Raw genomic sequence first — 22,690 nt, 5'->3', positions numbered from 1 at the left:
CAGCTCTGAGAGACCCACAAAGTAAATGTTTTAAGTTTTTCTGTAGACCCTCTGCTATACCTTGGATATTACTGGCTGTTGACAGAAACTGCACTATAGCTTCCTGGCTCCTTACACTTGCATTAGTACTTGTTGCAGGAGGCAGGTAAAGTGACAGAAAGGAGATGAAACAAAATCAGACACATCTGCCCTCCTGCAAGTAAGGTTTGTCAGAAGTGGGATAAGCTATTAATAAATCTGACTTGGACTGGATGGAAAGGGGGAGGTTATCCGTGAGTTCCACTTACCTTTGCTCCACCTTGCCCTTGGTTCTTGGTGCCATTGATGAATGAATTGAAGATTATGCATTTCATGTAAGTGTGATTTCACTGTCTCACAACTTTTCACTCTTTTTTGGTTTAGAAACTGTACACTGAAGACTGGGAAGCAGATAAAAGTTTGTTTTACCCATATAATGATAGCCCGGAGCTGAGGAGGGTTGCCCAAGCCCAGAAAGCTCTCAGTGATGTAAGTGAAACGCAGTCAGCACCATTAGGGAGTGTGGAATCAGGACATCTTGAATTACATCTTCTGGCTGGTTGCTCATTGCAGTTCTTTAAGACAGAATACCCTTATTGAGGAGGAATATATCTAAAATCATTGTAATTTGTGATATCTAATTTAAATTAGATTTTATACTTTATATTAGATATAATTTAGTCACCTCTTCTTACAGGACGAACTTGAGTCTAGGGTCACATACGCAGTTAGTGGCAGAGCCCAGACTACAAGCCTGGTCTTGTGATCCCATGACCAATATTTTTTCCACTAGAACATGCACTATTCTGTCCCCTTGGCTGGAGTTGAAGTTTTTCTGTGACGCTAGAGTGGCATTTTAAAAACCTATTGGAATCGTAGCCACCTTCCCAAATTTATTAAGTGAATAATCTTATTGAAGGATTTTGATTTGCTATCTTAATCATAAAGTCTATATTGTAGTTGTCCTCCTTTTTCTGCATGGGGGACTCGATTGACATACTTGTCCAAACATGTGTGTGTAGTTATCCCACACAGAGCTCTTGTCACCAGTGTACACGGAGGGTATTTCAGAGTTAGCAAAAAATCAGCAGTTCCATTGGCCAGAATTTTAGTATCCTAGACCTTGAAAACTGTTTATTATAGGAACTTATAAAGCCCAATAGAGTCCTTAGGATTGAAAGCAGCAGCAGCAGAGAGCATCCCTTGGGCCCAGCTCTTCCCCCTGTTTTAAGGTACTTTATTTCTTGACCCCTGGATTTGCTAGAGGCCATGTTGAAAATTCAAAGGCTACTGCTCTAGTTTTCAGGAGATCACTGGATTACAAAATGACAAGTTATTTTTCATTCAAATGTCAGCTAAATCCCTGGAACCTCTTATGTTCAATACAGACTTAGCAAATCAGCTGGCCTCTTGAGACTTATTGGGATTTACTTCCAATGGATCTTAGGATTCTATCTTGCCCTGAACTGAAATTATACACACTCATTTGATGGTGTATACAGATTTTGAGATCTAATTTTTATTACCTCTCACTTGATATCACCTGCAGATTTAGCAGACATATTTTCTATCCCAGTTTGCATGAAATTGGTTAAAATATAGCACAGATATACTGCTATCCTTCCAGATGGCAAGTTAGGAACTAAAGAAGATATAACAAAATTTTAAGGTCGTCTAATACATGTCACCAATTTTTTTTTGTGAGGAAGATCAGCCCTGAGCTAACATCCATGCCAATCCTTCCTCTTTTTGCTGAGGAAGACCGGCCCTGGGCTAACATCTGTGCCCATCTTCCTCCACTTTATATGGGATGCTGCCACAGCATGGCTTAACAAGTGGTGTGCTGGTGTGTGCCAGGGATCTGAACCCGGGCCGCCAGTAGCGGAGCGCACTTAACCTCTACGCCACGGGGCCGGCCCCTACATGTCACCAATATTAATGTGTGGAGACTTCCCACTTCTCTTTTAAAATTAGCTTTTTGATTCTGTATGTCATGAATATATAATATTGTGTGACTTTTATCAATTGATCAATCTTATTTATTGAAAGTCAATTATGCATGCATACCTGGCAGGATGGAAAAGTACGACAAGTTTTCACTCTTTCCCTTGAGAATTTATAATGAGGTTGGTAAGAAAAAAGTATTATATATCAATCAATTAGAAAACAGTAAAAACAAGACAAAACAAAACACTACAATCTAATACTTGCTAGGTGAAAGACAGGACACATGTGAGTAGTCAGAGAAGACTGTGTAAGGGTGGTGATCCCAAGGGAATGGGCAGTGACTGATGAACAGGAAAGACATTTCAAGGAGAGAGCACTCAAACAAAAAGACAGGGATGAACTGAGTCTGGACTTTTGGGGACAAAGAAAGTGAATGCTGTGGGTGCTAAGGTAGCACTGCACATGTAAGAAACTGGCAGCAGAATCTTGAAAATCAGACAAAAGAGCTTTGACTTGATATGGTGGGCAATAAGAGGCATCGTAAGATTTTGGAGTGAAAAACAATATGATAAAAGTAGAATCGAGAGAAATTTTGATGGACAATATGGTGGATTGGGACTAGGAAAAATTGTGATAATTTGTAGAAGACTATTTTAGTAATGTAGACAGATCAGAGGGATGACAGGGGCAAAGAAGAGAAAGAAAGGAATCTGAAGGTAATAAGTATTTAAAAAGTGTTAATGACATTGGATAATGGAGACAAAAGAGAGAAAGGAGCCACAGATGAGTTTATGACAAACACTGGTAGTCTGGCTGTATAGGGGTACAACTGGTAAAGAAGGATTAGTGAAAAGACAAATAGAATTGAGATAACGGAAGGAACATTCAGATCAAGGCGTCCTATAGATAAATTAGAAATTTAGTACTACAGCATAGGTGTGAGATCAGGACAAGAGATTAATATTTGAGTGTCATCAGAATAAAAGTGACAGGTAAAGATGTGAAAGTGTATGAGGGAGGCAGAACAGTGTATGGCCAAGGGCAGAGTTTTGGAGGACACCCACATTTAGGACATTTGGAAAGGAGTCAGCAAAAGATTAAGGGAACAGACAGAGAAATTGAAGGGGAACCAGGAAATGCCATGTCATGTAAGCCTGGGGAGAGGTTTCCAAGAAGACACTTAATCTCCTAGTGTTTCCCTTTATCCACAAAATGGAGAGATGAAGGGTTACCTCTATGCCATTCTAGTGCTATGGACTTTGAACAATTAAATCTGACCGCATTTTTTGAGATATTGCCATAGAAGACATAACGAAGGAGAATATATAACAATGAAGTAAGATCTTCCCACCCGTCCTCAGAAAGACTTGGCGGTTAAGGTATGGCTTTTATTTTTACTGTAGACCAAGTATGCACTAAGTATCAGATTACCGACATGCCTGTTAATACTGTTGGCAGCACCACGAACTTCTGCAATTATTGGGCACTGAGCCCCCAGCAGGCTATTGTTCACAGAACAGAGCACTGGGGTGGGCATGTAGATTTCAAGCTAAGGGCTTGGGTTCAGAGGCTCCCTCTCTCTCTCCTGTACCTGCCTCCTGTGTCCCTCTTTAACTATCACGCTTTCATTATTATCTAAGTAGAGACCAAAGACTTTGCAAACACTAAGAGAGTCTTTAAGCTGATCCAGAGTACAGATTTCTAACTAGACAGAATTCTGACCAAGGTTCCTGAGAAATTAGGACTTCTAGATCTGATTTCTCTGAAAGTCCTTGGCAGGATGTCATACCTAATAAGCATTTCTCCTGGCAGAATGTTACTTTCTCCCTAAGGACTTGGTCAGCCATGGAAAATACAGGTTGCCCTATGCCTAAATAAGTCTTCACTTATTTAAAAGAAATTAAGCAGTGGAATTAATATAGATACATTTAAAAAACTGTCTTTTGTATACCAATTGATTTAATGTCCATGAAAGCTTTTGTTATAGGCGCTAAGTAGATATTATAAAGGTAAGGTATAGTTAGACTTGGTTAAATCATGAAGAAGATGGTTGGGACCTTGGAACTCTACAACCTCTTTACTGTATAAATAAGAATACTGCCACGTGGAAGGAGAAATAATCTGTACAAGTCTCACCGTTGCATAGTGAAGAATTGGGAGGGTAATTCTCCTCTTCAGACTTTCCCCAATGGCCTCGGTGTGTAAAACACACACTCAGAAATCCGTCATTGAACCCTAGCTCCAGTCAGGTGCTGTGCAGGCCACAAAAGTTCCCAGATGAGAGGATATCTTCTCTGCCATCTCAGAGCTCACAGTCCAAAGAGGGACAGACATGTAAACAACAGTGACGGTGTCATCTGATAATTCCTTTTAAGGAGGTAAGGGCCAAGTTGAGTGAGATCCCAGGAGAAGGTCATTGAGTCAGGGAGGACACAGGAGGGGTAATTGTGCTTGTCCCGAGACACAGAGAACGAGTAGCAATTTGCAGGCTGATGGGGAGAAGGTGGCGTTGGGGCATTCCAGGGAAAGGGAGCAGCATGTATGAGCTCCAGAGATGTAAGAGGGCTTCATGTGTCTGGGGATCTATGACTAGGTCTGCATTGTTGGAGGCAGGGGTCAAGACTGATGGAAGAAAAAGCCAGAGGAGTCAGTGGTGAAGAGAAAGGGAGAGCAAGAGTGAAGGGGATGCATGATTAATGAACACCATACTTATTTTAAGGCTAGAGAGGCCTTTTACAGACTGAAGGAAAGGTGTAACGACAAAGGAGTAGTGGAAGCTGTAAGAAAGATGAGGGCTGACTGATAAAGCCAGTTACAAAGAGCTACTGGAGGAAGAGCAGCCTGAGTGCAGAACTCAGGCCCTGTAAAGGATGCTTCTCTGAGCCATACAGCAGGCGGGAGAGGCAGGGATGAGGATAGAGAAAAATAAGTGTATGGTTTTTCTTTATTCTATAAAAGAGGAAGTTGAGCGTAATGTGGAGTTGATTGGGGGCTTAAGGACAGTATTGGGTTTAAACTAGCCACTGGGAATAGAGACTGACCAGAGCTACATAATGGGATGTTCTAGCTTCCATAAAGGCAAAGTGGCAATTGGACACCATAAATTCAGAGTATTGGGCACAGAGCTCCAAGCAAGCTGTTGTTCACAGAATATGTCATTGGTTAGGCACATAGATTTCAAGCTAAGGGCTTGGGCTCAAGAGGCTCTCTCTCTCTCTACTCTGTACCTTCTTCTTGTTTCCCTTTGAACTCCAATTATTATGTTATCATTACCCAATCCAAAGACTTGTGGGATTTTCTCCAGTAGCACTCAGCATTATAAGAACAGAGGAAGTGTGTGGCTGAGTTGATCCAGAGCGGGGGTGGGGTGGGGTGGGGGGGTGGTTTGTCAGCAGGTGTGATGTAAAGACAAGAAGTTGGGAGTTGAGAATGCTGCTTAAGAGAATAATTTCAGTCACAAATCATAGTGTGGAGATGAGTGGAAGGAAATAGATCTAGGTCCAACAGTCTTGGAGAATAGGGAAGACTCAAAGAAATCAAAATCACTAGTACTACTGAAAGCAAGGGCAGGTAACGTCTAAAAGGATAAATTATGGTTATGTGGTATGTAGTCTAAAATTTAAGACTTCAAATAAAGGTGAAAACACAGTCTTTCTAAACAACGCCAACATATGGAACATGGGAAGCAGAACGATTTTCTATGGCTCATGAGCATCCCTGTCTTTAATTTTGTCAGATTGCCTACAAAAAAGGTCATGCTGAACAGCGGACTCAATTCACATCTCTGCCGGATCCTCCAGAAGTAGAATTTGCCAAGAAAGTGACCAATCAAGTGAGCAAGGTAAGTAAATAGGGCTGGGACACTGTTTCCCTTGAAAACTCGGCTTAATAATCTCAACCATCTGAGAAACTAGCTAAGATGAACCTAAAGATGCAACACAAATACAGAGTAGTTTTGCATGTGACTCTAAAAACACTACAGCAAAAGCAATACATCCACTAACATCATGGAACCATGTTAATTTATGTTCAATCAACTTGATGACTCAGTTGATTGATAAATGACAAATGATGAATGAGATGGTTGATAAATGTGAAAGCTGCATTTTGAAAACAGAACCCATGGCCTAATGTTATTTGACATTTTGACTTATGGGAGTGATATTAACAGCGTAACCAAGTAACCACACATTTCCATGGCTGATATGATTGTTTTAATTCAGTGTGAAGATTCTGCATAGTTTTATGTCCTCAGACAGACTTAGAGAAAATAAGAATGCAGGAGCGGTCTCTCGGACATAGCTTAGTTTGACAGCAGTGGGCAGCATACCTCATAACTTTTAAGGCCAGCTTAGTCTGCCTATATTTAGGCTGGTAAACTAGCTCTGAGGAATGCGGCCCTGACAGGGAATGCAGAGAGACAGATGTTCAACTGATGAATACACCATGCTAAATTCCTATTTAAAATTAGTCCAAATCAGGCCACTTTCTCTTGGGATACTGCTGCTTTTAAATACTTTTCCATGCCCTCTGTGGAGTTGAGTCTCAGTCTGGTCTTTTGCTTGAATTTTGATGGAATCTCAAGATTTCTATCTTAAGTATTTTTGGGGAAAGTATGTCTCTAGTAAATGAGAACCAAAAAAAGTTACGGGTGATGAAATCTATTCAGTGATGTTTTTTAGTATCTGATGTTGCAGGTTACCTAACTGTATAACCAAGGGCTATTTAGATAAAAGATCTAGTAAGTGCAGTAAAATTTCGCTAATAGGAATACCATGAACCTGAAATTTTGCCCAGGGCTAAGCAGAAATTAACTTTAGAACTGTCCATAAAGAGATGGCCCACTGAATGTGTCAATATTGTGAATAAGATTGGGGAGGAAGGATGATTTATCTTTTTTGGAAGAAAAAGAAAAAGCTGTTTTCAAGTGGTCATTTAGAAAGAAAAGGAAATCTATTTTTAGTTTTTATTTAAAGCATATTTTAAAAAATATCTTACTAAGGCAACATTCTTTTACCTTATTTGAGTATGCAATGTGGGTACTCCTCTATAATCACTCTCTCCACTAATTTAGACTTGTCAGTTAGTTTAGAGCAGTGCTCTTTAATATAATAGCCCCTAGCCACATGTGACTATTGAACACTTGAAATGTGATGGGATGAACTGAGTGTCCTCTATAGGTGAAATATACACTGGATCTTGAACACTTTAGTATGACAGAAAGAATTTAAAATAGCGCATTATTTATTTTTATATTGAATACATGTTAAAATGATAATATTTTTGGATCTATTGGGTTAAGTAAAATATATTATTAAAATTAATTTTCCACCTGTTCCTTTTTACATTTTAAAATATGGCTACTAGAAAATTTAGAATTACTGTGATGGCTGCGTATATGCCTATTGGACTGCGCCACTCCAGTTGGATATGGTGACATTGTTGGGTACTTTGAAAGCATTGCTAGGGCTGAGTTTGTCCTTGTGGAATAACAACATGAGCCAAGGGGACAATGGCTGTGGATGAAGGTCACCAGATTTGGCCATGGTGATGTTATTCATCCCAGCCTTACCCAGATTTCCAAATTCTTAATGGCTGTTGTACACTCAAAATAATAGTCACATTGGAAGGACTTGTGATTGGTAGCAGTCCATCCGACAACAAACCATCCAATAAGAGAGGCGTAGGGCTGCCAGGGGTGACTTAGCTGTGGGACTCATTTCCTTTCTCTTGAAGTCTGCCCCACTATCAAGCTGCTTTGACCCATGTTTCAATATCATCATTTCCTTTCTCTCCAAATTAGGTAAAATCTCCTTTACCTACTCACTCTTGTGCATTTAAACTCTTAGCATTTCCTTGTCGAATCATGTCTTCCAGATCCATCCCTTTGTCTTACAGCCTCTGGTTCACATGTTAATATAATGATCACATACCTGTAATGATTATATTGCTGTTACATTCTGTTTACGAGCCCTCCTTACTCTACCTGTCATTATCAATTCTTTCACCTTTGTCTTTGGCCAAAGCCATCAGTTACATACCAGCACCTCCTCCTGGCTCAGCTACATTTTGTAGCTCTAACATGGATGGGCAGGCAGGCAGAGTTGTTCATGTAAGCGGGCACTTGGTGAGGAAACTGCAGACTACAAGCAGCTGAAAGTGGGGTTCTGAGTGCAACACTGGGAAGTCCCTTTAGTTTCTCTGTGCCTGCCTCTCTGCTTTCTTCCAGATTCACAGTAGGAAAAATACAAGATTTCAGGTTGGAATTTCCAGTTGATACCCAACTGGGATCTAGAATTGAAAAGAAAAAATGTTCCCTCTACTCTCTACTGACAACACTTCTGAAACCAAATGTGTGGGGTTTTTTCCCATGCCAACCAATTCTGTGACATCAGCTGGGTGTCCTACAATGCAATTCAATTCTGACACTATCTACTTGGAGTTAGCGTCAGATCCCACAAGTTAAGGGCTCAGACCCACAAGACCACCCCTACTTCAGATATCAATCGCAAGTCTGGCCTCCTGTACTTGTGACCTACCACCTCTAAATCCAGTGTTCCCACAACCCCTTCTTCAGGTTCGATAATTTACTAGAATGGCTTACAGAACTCAGGGAAATAGTTACTTATGTTTATTACATAATGAAGGATATGATAAAGGATGCAGATGAACAGCTAGATGAAGAGATACATTGGGCAAGGTCCAGAAGGGTCCCGAGCACAGAACCTTTTGTTCCGTAGAGTTAGGGTGCACTACTCTCTGACCATGTGGGTGTTCACCAACCTGGAAGCTCTCTGAACCCCATACATTAGGCATTTTTATGGAGGCTTCATCATGTAGACATGGTTGATTATTAACTCAATCTCCATCCCCTCTCCACTCCCCGGAGGATGAGTGGTGGGGCTGGAATTTCCAAGCTTATCATCATGCCTTGGTCTTTCTGATGATCAACTTCCATTCTGAAGCTATCTAGGATTTGCCTCTTTAGAACAAAAGACACTCCTATCACCCAGGAAAACATCTTTCAGTGACATATTGTTACACGGCATGAAGAGGCCAGGCTCTGATATTCTGAAACCATGGAAGTTCTTCTATCACTAGAATTAGGAAGATTCCAGTTGATTTCACCAGAAGAGATTTGATTGAGTCAGGAAGGCAGCTCTGAGCCCACTGTTGGCAATGAAAATACCAGTTGGGACCCCGCCGCCCTCCCTGAGAGGGTAACTTTTTTGTGAATGAAGCCATCAGGAGTCCCAGTATTTAGCTACTCACAGAAAAAGAGAAGTGTGATTAATGAACTGGCTATGTAGTCCTTCCATTTGATAACTGCATCAAAATCACAGATGCAGACGTGGAAAGTAGAAAATGAGCCCATGTGCTTAAGCAAGACACTAGGGTCCCTAGTGTGTGGGCCAGTGAAAGCACCTTCAGCTGACTTCTGGGTTTGGGGAAGCAGTTTTACTACATCTTACCACATGTGTTGCCCTCTTCCCCACAGAAGGTGTCCCAGAGCTTATAATTGACCTGATGTTCTTTCCTCTGTTAAATGAACAAACACAAAATCCTAGAGAAAGTTAAATCGATTCCTGTCTCCAGGTTTCCATTGATTGACTCCAAACACTACAGTTGGAGAGAAGGGTTAGGGTGGGGTTGGGGGGAAGGTTGGATGTGGGACCCCTGGTATGGCTAACCCCTCTGCATGTACCACACAAACACTCAGGCCTCGCTGCCAAATGTGCAGAGTGAGACCCCCCAGCTGGCAGGGGTGGTCCCCCATGGACACACACCCCTCTCTCCCTCTCATTCCTCTAGCTGCAGGCCTTATCCTTTCAACTTCTTTCCTACCTGCAAATGAAGGGGAAGGCCATAACTTCCTCAGCAGTTAAGCTTCAATCTCCTCCTTTGTAGTGAAAATCTTCCCAGACTTGAGAGTATTCAGGAGTGGTTTGTGAGAGATTCACCTCCATCTTGACCCATTTCGGCTTCTGGGTAGGGGAAGATAAGAAGGTTTAGTTTGTGAAGGGGAAGAGGGGAGGAATGACTTTGGATGAGGGGGCTGGGTGGTCTTATACTTTTGTTTTGCATCTTGTTTTAATATCTTTCAAAAAATCAGACATTTATCTCTCACTGTGAGAATTAATCTCCTGCTTGATTTTCTTTAACAAATCTACACTGGGATTCTTATTTCTCTATAATAGCCCAAATTTTGGACCTCATTAAGAATATCTACTGTCTTTTCAACTTTAAATTACATTACAAATTTAAATATAAATCCTAGAGTTTCCCCCCTAGAGCTTTCTTCCTTTGACAGCAAGCAGAGGACGGGCAGTATCCCTACAAAAAATTGTAGATTGGGCGATCTTAACCTGGGGTGTGTGTACATCAAGGACCTCTGAGCTTGTAAGTGTTTATGGGCATTTTGTAGCTTTCTCAGATTCCTGAAGAGATCTATTCCCCAAAAAGTTTAGAAACACTTCCAGAGGCAGTCTTAACAAATCGAAAAATCAGTTTTATTGACTTCAATTCTTTACAGATTCAAAAGAGGAGGGTAGGCAAATTAATTGGCAGCATAATGCAAACCTTATCTCAGCAAAGATTTCCACTGAAGAATTCACACACACACACACACACACACACACACACACACACACATGCATGCACACATACAATTTTCTTTTTTCTAGAGTTTCCTACTCTCTGTTACGATAATAACAATAATAATAGTAATAGTGATTATTGTTACTATAATTATCATACCCTACATTTGTTTATCACTACAGAGTTTACAAAGCACTCTTCAGTATATGATCTCATTTAATCTTCCTAACAATCCTCTGTGTAAGTATTATTATTATTGGCAGCACTTGTGGTTGAGAAAACTGAAGCTTGGAGCGGCTAAGTCCCACTGTTGGTAATGATGGAGCCAAGTCTTGGGCCCAGGGCTTTTGAACTCAGGCCCGGGGCTCTAAAATTTATAGTTATGAAAACCACTTGGCTATTAATTAACATATTAACCCTTTGAGAAGGAAAGATGTAGGGCGTTTGAGGAGGGCTGGGCTTCTTTACCTCAAACTTACTGGCTCTGCGCATCACTCACCCATGGTACTTGTTCTGTTAAACGTATACCAGAAAACCACTTTCTTTGTCCTTGAAGAGTGTGTGCACTCTTCTCAAGGTAGGCATGCAAACACCTTGAGACCCATTTGCTGTGTCTGTTAACACATTTCTATGAGCCGAGGAGGGGAAGCTGCTCTAACCTAGCTCTGGCTCTGGCTCATGTGCCCAGCTTTGGGGTTAGCTGGGTTAATTTTATTCTGAGAACACTCAGGCCAATGTAGTTCAAAACCACATATCATGGACTTTGTTCAATTTAGTGTAGTTGAACGAACATGTATGAGGTAACCTCTGCATGCTGCTGTCGGGGGAAGAGGGAGAATCTCCCTCTGCCCTTTTCCTTAAGGCTCTTATGGCTGGCCAAATAATTAACAAGACAGGAGAAAATAATACCAAGTTTAATAATATGTATACATGGGAGAAAGCAGGGACACTGCATTTCTCAACACAATTGCAGAAATTCTCATCTTAAATACCATGTTCAACCAAAGACAAGGAGGATGTTGGGGGTGGGGTGTCAGTTACAGGAGATTATCACTAAAGCACTGTAAACAAGAGTAAGGTTTATTATGCAGTTTTAAGGTCTCAGCTTCCACATTGATAAGTTTCTAGAAATGAGGTCATCCCCCCTCTTTCCAATACAGAGAGGGAGATACCTTTACAAATGGAGACTTCCCTTGTAAATCATTGTCTGGCAGTTCCTCGCAGGGCCATCCAGAGAATGTGGCCAGAGAGACAGAACTTCCGATAAGATGGGCTTGTTGGTGCCTTTTCTATTGTAACCTCTATCCTACATTATCTTTATAGCCGTCATGATAATAACTCCTTCCTGAAACAGATCTTTTGTTTTAAATTTTTTAGGCAGTTTGGGAGGGGAAACTCAAATATTCTTCCTGAGTTCTCTGAGTCCTTATTGTCTTCAACTTGAAATAATCCGCATACCAGAGTGGTGCCTCCTGGCGTAGCTTGCCCTGAGCACCATCACTGCTTTTTGTGTTAGATTCTGAGGATACAAAAATGAAGGAGACATAATTTCTTTCTTCGAGATGCTCACAGCCTGAGATTCAGGTGGGGTGGTGTTTGGGAATAAGATGGGGCAACAGTTCAATTTTTGAATTGCTTGTCTGTTCTCATTAAAATTTCTTTAAGTAAACTAGGAAGTCTTATTCATTATCCTGCAAGCCCAATTTTGTTGTGGTGTTGCTTTCTGGGTAACTAGGAGTTTTGGTAAAGCTCAGAAATTAATGGCTAAGTTCATCTGGCATGGAAATCTGGAGTTAAGTGGTTGGTTTTTTTTTTTTTTGTGAGGAAGATCAGCCCTGAGCTAACATCTATTGCCAATCCTCCTCCTTTTTTTTTCCCCAAAGCCCCAGTGGATAGTTGTATGTCATAGTTGCACATCCTTCTAGCTGCTGTATGTGGGATGCGGCCTCAGCATGGCTGGACAAGCGGTGCCTCGGTGTGTGCCCGGGATCCGAACCTGGGCCGCCAGTAGCGGAGCACGTGCACTTAACCGCTAAGCCAGGGGGCCAGCCCCGGAGTTAAGTGGTTTTATTATAACTCTGAAATACAAATGGAAGATGCTTCTGACTCTCCTCCCTCAAATATCAGGAAACATTCATGAGTTCTGAATGAACTAAGTCCCCAAACTCAGCAAGAGGAGGGGGAATTAGTACTCTACCTCCCTCACCTAACTTTCTTGTTGGGTAAATTGGCACCACACTGGAAGATTTGAAGACATCTATTAAGGACCCAAGAAGGGCCTAGTCAAGATCTTTTAAAAAGCTGACCATTACCACTTACTTTGCTGTCTTATTTGTCAATTTTGCTTCTCTTATTTCTTTCTTTTCTTTTTTTCCTAGCAAAAATACAAAGAAGACTATGAAAATAAAATCAAAGGCAAATGGAGTGAGACACCTTGCTTTGAAGTTGCAACTGCCAGAATGAATGCTGAGAACATCAGCACAGTAAGTAGGAAGGGATGGCTGGATGTCCTTAGGTGGAGATGGTGACACTTCCCTTTATGACTTCTAGCTGTCTGCTGCTCCTGACGTGGTGCCAAACATTTGAATCCAGACACCTCTTTTTGAGGGCAAAACCTGTGTAGAGTTCCTATTAAGAAAGAAACCCCACAATCTTTCCTTCCTTTTGAGAAATGTTGTTTTGATCAGATTCCATTATTCTCGCCTCAGTTTTCCCAGGAACAATACAGTTTCAAAGTGAGTACAGCCTAAAGGGGCCCTTTTAAATATATTCTTTGCCTAGGAAACCCAGACAGTACATTTATGAAACTGATTAGTTTCTTCCCAGATTTTCCTCACTGGAAAACATGTCTTCTTTTTCCTTTCTCTTAAGTTCTCTGCCCCTGGCTTTTGAGAGCTCCTTCTTGCAGGCTGTTTTTCAGCCTTTTATAATTGCTCCAAATCTCTGTTAAATTGCTAATTGTTTTTGTGATGGCACTGCATTCTATAGTTGTGATCTCACCTGCGAAAGCCAAGAGGAGCATGGCGTTAGGTAACTTCTCCAAAGAGCCTCTGTCCTCCGTGTAAAACCCTTGTACAGTTTACTTCCACAGCAGTTATCCAGTATGTTTGATGTCTTACAGAGGAAATACCAGGAAGACTTTGAGCATATGAAAGACCGGATCTACTTCATGCAGACCGAAACACCAGAGTACAAAGTGAATAAACAAGCTGGGTTGGCAGCTAGCAAGGTACAAGGAAATTCTCTCATTTATCTTGGTGGTCTTAGTGTGGGTGAATTTCTTATAACTCTTGCTTTTGAAAACAGTCACGTGCCACATAGTGACATTTCAGTCAACAACGGACCGCATATACGACGGTGGTGCCATACGATTGGTACCATATAGCCTAGTGTGTAGTAGGCTATACCATCTAGGTTTGTGTAAGTACGCTCTATGATGTTCGCACAATGGTGTAATCAAGTAATGATGCATTTCTCAGAAAGTATCCCCATTGTTAAGCCACGCATGTCTGTATAATGAAAAAAAAAAGAGGGCTCTTGGGGGAACAACAAAAAAATAGTGCTTTGGGATTATAATAGGGAGACTAAATTTTTTAAAAAATTTGCTATGTATGAACATTAACAAGACCCAATTACCATCTTCAACATTTCATAAAGGACCTTTTGATACCCAGATGTAAAAAGACTGTAATCTCAGGCAGAAAGACCCCTCAAGAAAAGAAAATTGGCAGCCTTATAGGAATATAGACACTCCCACACTCACCACTACCATTATTTTTCTTATTTTCCTGCTAACTGGTGAAAATCTAGTCACAGACAAGATACATGAATTCACGGATATGCTCATACGCTCTATAGAGTGACTTTGGTAAATAGTTGGACAACTTGGCATTCTAAAGCAGGTTGGGCACAAAGAGCAGAAACTTCAAAGCCAATCAGACTTGATTCTAACCCTGGCCTTGGCCCTGCTGGAGGACTGAAAGCAGGAAGATCACTTCACGTAGGAGGCTATTTCAGTATCCAGGTGCAAGACGTGATGTTTTGGACAAGGGGACAGCAGGGCAAGTGAGGAGAAGTATTTTGAAAGTAGAGCTGACCTGATTTGCTGATGAGTTGGGTGTAGGATATGAGAGAAAAGTTTTGGTCTAAGCAGCTAGATGGATGGTGTTTCCCTTCATTAAGATAGGGAAGACTGTGGAAGGAGTGGATAATCTTTTTTGGAGGGGAGACAGCCCAGCTTCAAACATGTAAGACTTGAGATATCTTTTAGACTTCCGAGTGCAAATGTCAAGTGGGCAGTTGACTATACGAAACTGAAGTTTCAAGGGAGATATCTAGGAAGGTTTTATAAATTTGGGAGTCATTGGCAAGTGGATAGTATGTAATGTCATAAAACTGGAGGCCATCAAGGAGCAAGGGTAGACAGAAAGCTCTAAGGACTGAACCCTGGAGTGCTTCCACGTGAAAACATCAGCGTGATGAGGTATGAGCAAAGTCAGAAGAGAGTGATGTCTTGGGAAGTGAAGGGAGAAGGGAGTGATAATTATGTCCAATGTTTCTGGAATGGATTTCTCAGTATATGGTCTCTGGTGAACTTAATGAGAGCAGTTTGGTTTAGTCTGCTTAGAGAGGGTTCATAAGTGAATGAGAAGAGAGAAAGAGAAGAATATGAAAGTATACTCAACTCTTTCAAAGCATTTTCCTGAAAAGAAAAGAAGAAAATGAGGCAGTAGCTGATGGATAAGTGGATGAAGAGGGTATTTTTTAAAGACAGGAGGCAAAAGCATCATGTTTCTATGCTGATGGGAAAAAATCCAGTGTAGAGGGAAAATGTGGTGATGTTGGAGGAGGGCAGAGTGGCTGGAGTGATGTCTTTGAGTGGTGAAAGGGGAGGGTATCTGGTGCTTAAGAGGAAGGGGTCACTTTTGCCATAAGCCCTGACAGTTCATCCATAAACGGGGAGGAGGCTGCGTATCCCAGATGCAGGTGGGGGGATAGTAGAGGTGGTGGAATTTCCTTTCTGGTTGTCTCCATTTTTCAAGGAAATACACAATTCTATAAGATGGAGAAGTCATCTATGTCTTCCATTCCTGTAGAGAATCCCCTGTGAGTCCTCCGTGTGGGCTTAGGGGGAGGTGCACTGTGTTTTAGTTGTGTATCTCCTGCCTGTGGATACCAAGCTGATTGTATTTGTTTTCTGAGGTTCTTAAATGTTGGTAGATTATCTAGGATTCCTTGAACTTGTCATATTCTGTGGTCATATTGCCTGAATAAATGGCTGGCACTGAGATCATGGTCAGAACTAGGATCAGTTTCTTGTTCTCCTCCCTTTGGACATGCTCCTGACAGAGGCTTTTGGGACCTCGCTTACTGCTTCTGCCATAGCTGGAATTAAAGGTGCCAAGTGGAAAGGACAGAAGGAAAAGGTGAGGCTGCCACCATTTGTCCCACCCCCAGCCCTTCCTCCTCCTCCTGTGTGTACATTTAATACACACGTGCTCACACACATCTCACAGATAAGGCATAAAAGATTAGATTGATGATGCTTCTAGCTTGCTTTCTTTAATGTGTTGGCAGATAGGCAGCTGGAGGTTAAGAGCTGAGTGAGGGTTCTGGAGCAGCAGGTGTCTGGGACACGGTGTGCTGTCATTCTTTGCGTATCTTTCTCCCGTTACTTATGTCTCTCTCTCTCTGTCTTCAAGGGCAGGGACTATGTGTTATTCTTTCTTGTATCTGTCCCAGAGCCAGGCATGTAATGGGCACCCCATGGATATCTTTGAATGGAATGAATGGGAAAAAAGATATCCTGAAATTTTATGCAATTCTTCTACTGCTGTTATGAGTTACTATGAGTATTTTGTTTATAAAATGTCAAGCTGCCATTTTTCTCAAGAGAAAATTGATTTGTGGAATGATGTCATAATATCTGTAATAGAGACGAGAGCAAAAATAACCCGGAGAGTTACTTTATCACTTTATTCATTCCTACAGGTAAAATACAAAGAAGACTATGAAAAGAGTAAAGGGAAAGCAGATTATAATATACTGCCTGCTACAGAGAACCCACTGCTCAGGCAGCTGAAGGCAGCAGGAGATGCCCTAAGTGATGTAAGTGTATTTTTGTCAGAAGTGTTTTTTAACCTTAGCTGCAAGAGAGATGAAATCTCTGTCCCTCTATAATGACCAAATGCAAATATAACTTTGCAAATACTTTACAGTTATGGGGTAGCAGTTTCAGAACTATCTAACCACAGGAGGCATTAGTGCCTCTGAGTATGAGGTGTGTCAATTTTGGGGGGCCTGTGGAATTAGTTCAATAGGCAGGGAAATCCTCATTTGCTTGTAGGTTCCAGGTACCGGTGCCTCCAAGCGCGGAGTACATTGTAGGAGATGCGTCGTGATTTTAAGAGAGGCAGAAGGAGACTTTGAAAGGGGAGGAGAGAGAGAGAGATGAAGCAGTGTTAGCACTGTGCCCTTGTGTTCTTCAAGCCTGCTGTCTGGAGAAGGAAAATGTCCTGTGTTTTACAGCTTGTCTCCCCCACCTCCACCATTTTCTACTCAAATCTAGGACCCAGAAAAGCTCATTGGCAGATAACAGGACTTAAAACATGGCTCTCTAAGTCTACATTGGAATTTCCACTTGAGGCCTTGTTAAGAGCCTGACTAATCCACTAGATTTAAAATAGATAAGTGAGAACTGGGCCTGGCATTAAAAGACTGACAGCCCAAGACCACTTTGATGACTATATATGTAAAGAGACTGAACATGTGATCAGTTGAGTTTTCCCCTTATGGTTAGATTGTGTGAAGCTTTCCCAATATTTGAGAATTATATGTGGCTCTCTGTGTGGGTTAGTTATCTTCTCTTTGTCGCTTGAGTTAAGTCAGCACCATAGAAATGTGCACATGTGACTGAGGGGTGGAGAGAGTGGAGGGGCAGGTGAGAGAATGTAAAAGGACCTGTCCAAGGAGCTCTGTGGGGAAATCAATGCAGAGCATGGCTCATGCTTCCTAAATGCAAGTCGTCTTCATCCAACACATAAAGCCTAGATTCAAATCCACTTTGTTGATAAAGACAGCAAAATAAAAATATTAAAAATGAATAGCATGATTTACAATTTCAAAACCAAACATGAAGAAGTGACCATGATCTGCTTTATCAATTGTGCATTTAAAATCCAATAATCATATATTGTTGCTGTTAGAGCTAAAGATAAATCCTAGCAGAGAAGAAGAGTTAGTAGATTCATGATTTGAGTTCTTGTATATATCTTATTTTTAAGGTATACTGTCTGTTCATATGATAAGAGATTTTTCCTTTGTAGAAGGAGGAAGAGGGAGTGTGTATTTCTCAACATATGTTAAACTTTTTCCTTAAAGGTTTTTTTAAAAAGCAATGAAAAATTCATTGTTGCTCAGAATATTACTGGTTGTTGTGGCACCATCAGTGAGGGAAGAGTATGTGAGTTGGGAGATGGAGAAGGCAGCAGCTCAGAAATACACGAGAATCTCTGCAACTAAGGGCTTGGTTTAAGGAAGCATATTGGTTTCTTAATTTTTTTGGAGAATGTTAAAAACTTAGGCTTTACAATAATTGCTAATAGGAAAGGCTTACCATTCACGACACCCCGATATTTGATTGTCAGTTTTTAAGACAGTTGACAAGTAAGATCTTTTTTCTTCTTCTTTTGTTTAGTGTTGGAGAATACGTGTGTTATAATCAGTGTGGGAGTGACAGGAATCTACTTTAACTGATTTTTTTCTTTGACAGAAACTATACAAGGAAAACTATGAAAAGACAAAGGCAAAGAGCATAAATTACTGTGAGACCCCCAAATTTCAGCTTGATACAGTTCTGCACAACTTCAGTAGTGATGTAAGCAATCTTACAGTCACTCCTTCTATGAAAGAAAAGACCCATCATTTTGCCAATAAATAAATGAAATATGTTTTGTCTTTCAGACTAAATATAAAGATTCCTACTTAAAGAATATTTTGGGACATTATGTAGGCAGCTTTGAGGATCCATATCATACACACTGCATGCAAGTTGCAGCTCAAAACAGTGATGTAAGTTCTAAGGCAATTGTTTAACTTTCCAAACAACACATTTTTTAGAGCATGAATACAATGGTTGCATCCTTGTGTCTGATTTCTTTTCCTCATAGAAAAACTACAAAGCAGAATATGAAGAGGACAGAGGCAAAGGCTTCTTCCCCCAGACCGTAACTCAAGAATATGAAACAATCAAGAAACTAGATCGGTGTAAAGATGTAAGTCTGCGGCATGAACTTTAAATGTTACTGCCCTACATAGCATCTAGTGGTCAAGATATGTTTAAAATTTTGACACTTACAAATAAATGCAAGCAGGAGGATAAATAGAAATAAACTTTATTTTGCGGTAGATACACTACTTTTCCCTGTTGTCATCCACACGTTTCAAGAGCTAATTCTAGCTCATTTTCCCCAAGAAAAGTTATCAGGAATCTGAAGATATGGGAAAGTTTCTTGTACAGATGTAAGAACATCTCAAAGAAACTGCAGTCTAATTAGAAAAAATAATGTGTTTTATTTACTATAAGTTGCTTCTCTTTCGGGGGATGGGTTTCTGTTTGTTTGGCCTATAGGCCAACTTCAACTTGACAGGTGACACTGCTAAACCCGAGTCCCTTTTCTCCCACAGCATGCCTACAAAGTCCATCCGGATAAGACAAAATTCACTCAAGTTACCGACTCTCCTGTTCTGGTGCAAGCCCAAGTCAATTCCAAACAACTGAGCGATGTAAGTTCCCTTCAATATCCAGGAAACCCAATTATGTGGAATAACATATCATAACTCTACACATAAAATCCAGTGACTTGTACATTTATAAAAAAGGCTATGTAAGTTTTAGCAAGTTAAATTTGTATATATTTGTAATCACCTAAAATATTTTCCTTTTAAGTTGCCTTGCATCTTCTTGGGTGGAAATGATTCTATAAGGGAAACTAATGTAGCTTAATGCACCAGAAGGAACATGAGTACTCAAGTCAGAGAAAACTGTATTCAAATTCCAGCTCTGTCATCTATGACCTGGAAGCCTAGGCAAATTGTTTAACCCCTCTATACCTCATATTTCCCTTTTATAATTTGTGGTTGTTTTGAAGATTAAGTGAAAGGAGAAATGTGCATAGTACACACCCTGGCCCAGAGCAAGTATTCAATACATGGGATTTCTCTCAAATAAGTTTTGGAAAATAGAGTCTTTGAGAAAAGTTTTATCATGTGAGTTTTAAGTATGAATTTCCAAACTTGTGTTGAACTAAAAAAATAAAAATAAAAGTAACCTCTGTAGATTTATAGCCAGAAATGAAGACTTCAATTAGAGTATCAACAAACCATAATGTATGTGAGGAGACGTCACCAGATTTATTAGAAAAGATTCTCTAGTCAGTAAGCATTGACAACAAAAGGGAAGAAAGGACTGTCCCTCTCAGAACCTACAGGGCCAATTGTGATATGCATGGAGGGGAACATATCCGAAATAGCCACCTCCTCCCTTTAGGGTCCTACCATGGTGACAGATGTGGTAACAGCTGTCACGTATCCAGCACACAGGTTGGCAATAATGCAGGGTGGTCTACCCTAGCTCTGGATTTCTCTTTTGATCCTAACTTTGTCGGTTGTTATTGAACAGAATGTATTTTATATTTTATCTTATGAAACATACCACACAAAATTTTTTTGTGTTTTGAAACAATTCTTCTTCAGAACTAATTGGCTCTTTCTCTTTCTCTCTCCTTCCCTCTCTCTCAGCTAAATTACAAAGCAAAACATGAAAGTGAAAAGTTCAAGTGCCATATACCTCCAGATACCCCTGCCTTTATCCAGCACAAAGTCAACGCCTATAACCTGAGTGACGTAAGTTCCTATGCCACGTGATATGCTGACAACTTGTGCTTTTATTTTAGAATTGCTTCATTGAATAAATATTTCAATGCTAAAGATGGGAATAACAGTTAACATTTGCATTGTGTTCCCATGCCTCTGCCAAGGTAACTTTGAACTCACCTTATGAAATGTGTGTAGCAATCTTGCAAGTAGCTTCACACAATTAGACAATCTTAATATTTTAACCAACCCTCAAAATACCACCACTCAGGTAGGTTTAATTGCAAATCTTAATGTTAGATCTTTTAACCACATATTCATTTATAGTATACTATAATTAATTTTCTTTTAGGACCTGATTTTTTAAGATATAATTTCATTTCATTTGTCCCTCAGGCCTATAATGTCCCTTATTTCACACAAATGATACTTATTTCTACATGTAAGAGAACTTGCACTAACAAAGATATAGGGTATTCAAAAGGCATAAGGCCAGGTATCCATTGCTATCTTTCATTTACAAATTTAATTTTATAGAAATGTCAAATTACCTTTGGGGGTTTCAGTTTTCTTTTTTTTTAGAGTATTTTTTTTTTATTGTGAAATTTTTGTTGTACATTATTGTTTGTCACTCACCATATAAGTGCCTTGGAGGTTTCCATTTATTCAACAATTCTATAAATAAGTACTAAGATTATCCATCATCAACGAGTATCATAATGACTCATGAAACAACCTTTGCAGAGGATTTTGAGATCAAATGAAAGTGGTGCCTTTATATTATAAAAAGTAAGTTAACTGTAGAATATTTGTGCCACTCTATAAAATATTCAGTGTTAAAAATCAAATATTAGTATGATAACTAGAATTAAGTTAATTGGATGAAATATTCTAATGGAGAGTAGAGAGGCTTAATCTTAGAGAATTAGAAGCTTCAGCTTGAGGAGAATTATCTAAAATATTCGTGATTTCCTGGACAATGAATATGGCCCATCTATTTTATATTAAGACAGGTATTGAGTTACCTTGTGGTCTTTAAAGTGTGATAACATGCATATCGCTTTTGCTAATTCCTTTGCTGAAATTTTCCTATCCAGAATATTTATAAGCACGACTGGGAGAAAAGCAAAGCTAAGAAGTTTGACATCAAAGTGGACGCCATTCCCCTACTGGCAGCCAAAGCTAACAGCAGGAATGTTAGCGATGTGAGTATGGCCTGGGCCCCTGGGCAGGGGGGCCTCAGCCACATTTCCTGATGGGTGGGATCTGGAACGTGTGATGTCTTTGCAGGTGATGTACAAGAAAGACTACGAGAAAAGCAGAGGGAAAATGATTGGAGCCCTCAGCATTAATGACGACCCCAAGATGCTGAACTGCTTGAAGGCGGCCAAAAACCAGAGTGATGTGAGTGCTTTTGTAATTCTGTCTTGTTTTCAGATGTGGCTGCACTTGCTGTTTAACATAACCTTGGGTGGGATGCTAGCCTAAACGAAATCTCAGACTCAGGAAGACAAATTTAACGTGAAAGCCCAGTGGTCAAGGATTAACTTCCTCACTCTTATGATGTCTCTGTACTTTGAGACACCAGTGAATATTGTAAAGTTTCTCTTAATCTCCTTAATGCCCTCTGTTTTATTAGGGGGAAAATATACTAGCAATATCATTGATGTTTTTCCTAGAAACAGGCTCAATATCTCAGTATGTATAAACATGTATTCATTCCATACCATGACTTGACTTAAGGTACTTTGTCAAAATACATACAGAAAAATAAAAGGCAAAAAGTGAGAAAATCAGGCTAAAGACAAAGTATGAAAAACTAGATGAAGCATAACCTCAAAAGCAAAGTATTTTATTTTAAGAATTTTCTAAAATATTGATCTCGTTTTAAAGACTTTAAAATACTTATTTAAAATAAAATGACTCTTTATAAAAATTGTTTTTCTAATTTATAGCAAAAAAGAAATACTCCCTATTCTGTATCATTTATAAATATTCCAGTGTTTATTAAGTATATTTTTGGATTTCTATATGGGAGAATTAAAGAGAATGTGAAGAAATATATCATAAGTAAAATAAAACGGAAAAACCATCTTTTAATGTATTACTGCTATAAAATAAAATATTAGGTCTTAATGATAAAAACCAACTTCCATAGGTGGTGTAAAATGTGTTTTCATCAAGCGCTGGACTGAATACTTTTCTAGGGCTGGGCCTAAATATCTAGGTACCTTATACCTTTTATATTATTTTG

The 22,690-nt window shown here is 39.9% G+C and overlaps 1 protein-coding gene across 4 annotated transcripts in view; it reads left to right on the top strand.

Moving 5' to 3' along the window:
* The window catches only part of NEB (nebulin), a 233,271-nt gene that overhangs the window by 9,010 nt on the left and 201,571 nt on the right, over positions 1-22,690 (top strand). For all 4 annotated transcript variants that reach the window (XM_058548962.1, XM_058548960.1, XM_058548961.1 and 1 more), the window contains exons 7-18: positions 403-507; positions 5,702-5,806; positions 12,942-13,046; positions 13,685-13,792; positions 16,555-16,671; positions 18,335-18,439; positions 18,526-18,633; positions 18,732-18,836; positions 19,249-19,347; positions 20,362-20,466; positions 21,534-21,641; positions 21,727-21,840. In XM_058548962.1, the coding sequence (XP_058404945.1) occupies positions 403-507; positions 5,702-5,806; positions 12,942-13,046; positions 13,685-13,792; positions 16,555-16,671; positions 18,335-18,439; positions 18,526-18,633; positions 18,732-18,836; positions 19,249-19,347; positions 20,362-20,466; positions 21,534-21,641; positions 21,727-21,840 (1,284 nt within the window). The remainder of the gene's footprint in view (positions 1-402; positions 508-5,701; positions 5,807-12,941; positions 13,047-13,684; positions 13,793-16,554; positions 16,672-18,334; positions 18,440-18,525; positions 18,634-18,731; positions 18,837-19,248; positions 19,348-20,361; positions 20,467-21,533; positions 21,642-21,726; positions 21,841-22,690) is intronic.

This window comes from Diceros bicornis, chromosome 10 (assembly GCF_020826845.1).
Source record: "Diceros bicornis minor isolate mBicDic1 chromosome 10, mDicBic1.mat.cur, whole genome shotgun sequence".
Classification (NCBI taxonomy): Eukaryota; Metazoa; Chordata; class Mammalia; order Perissodactyla; family Rhinocerotidae; genus Diceros; species Diceros bicornis.
This window is presented reverse-complemented; position numbering and strand designations above follow the sequence as displayed.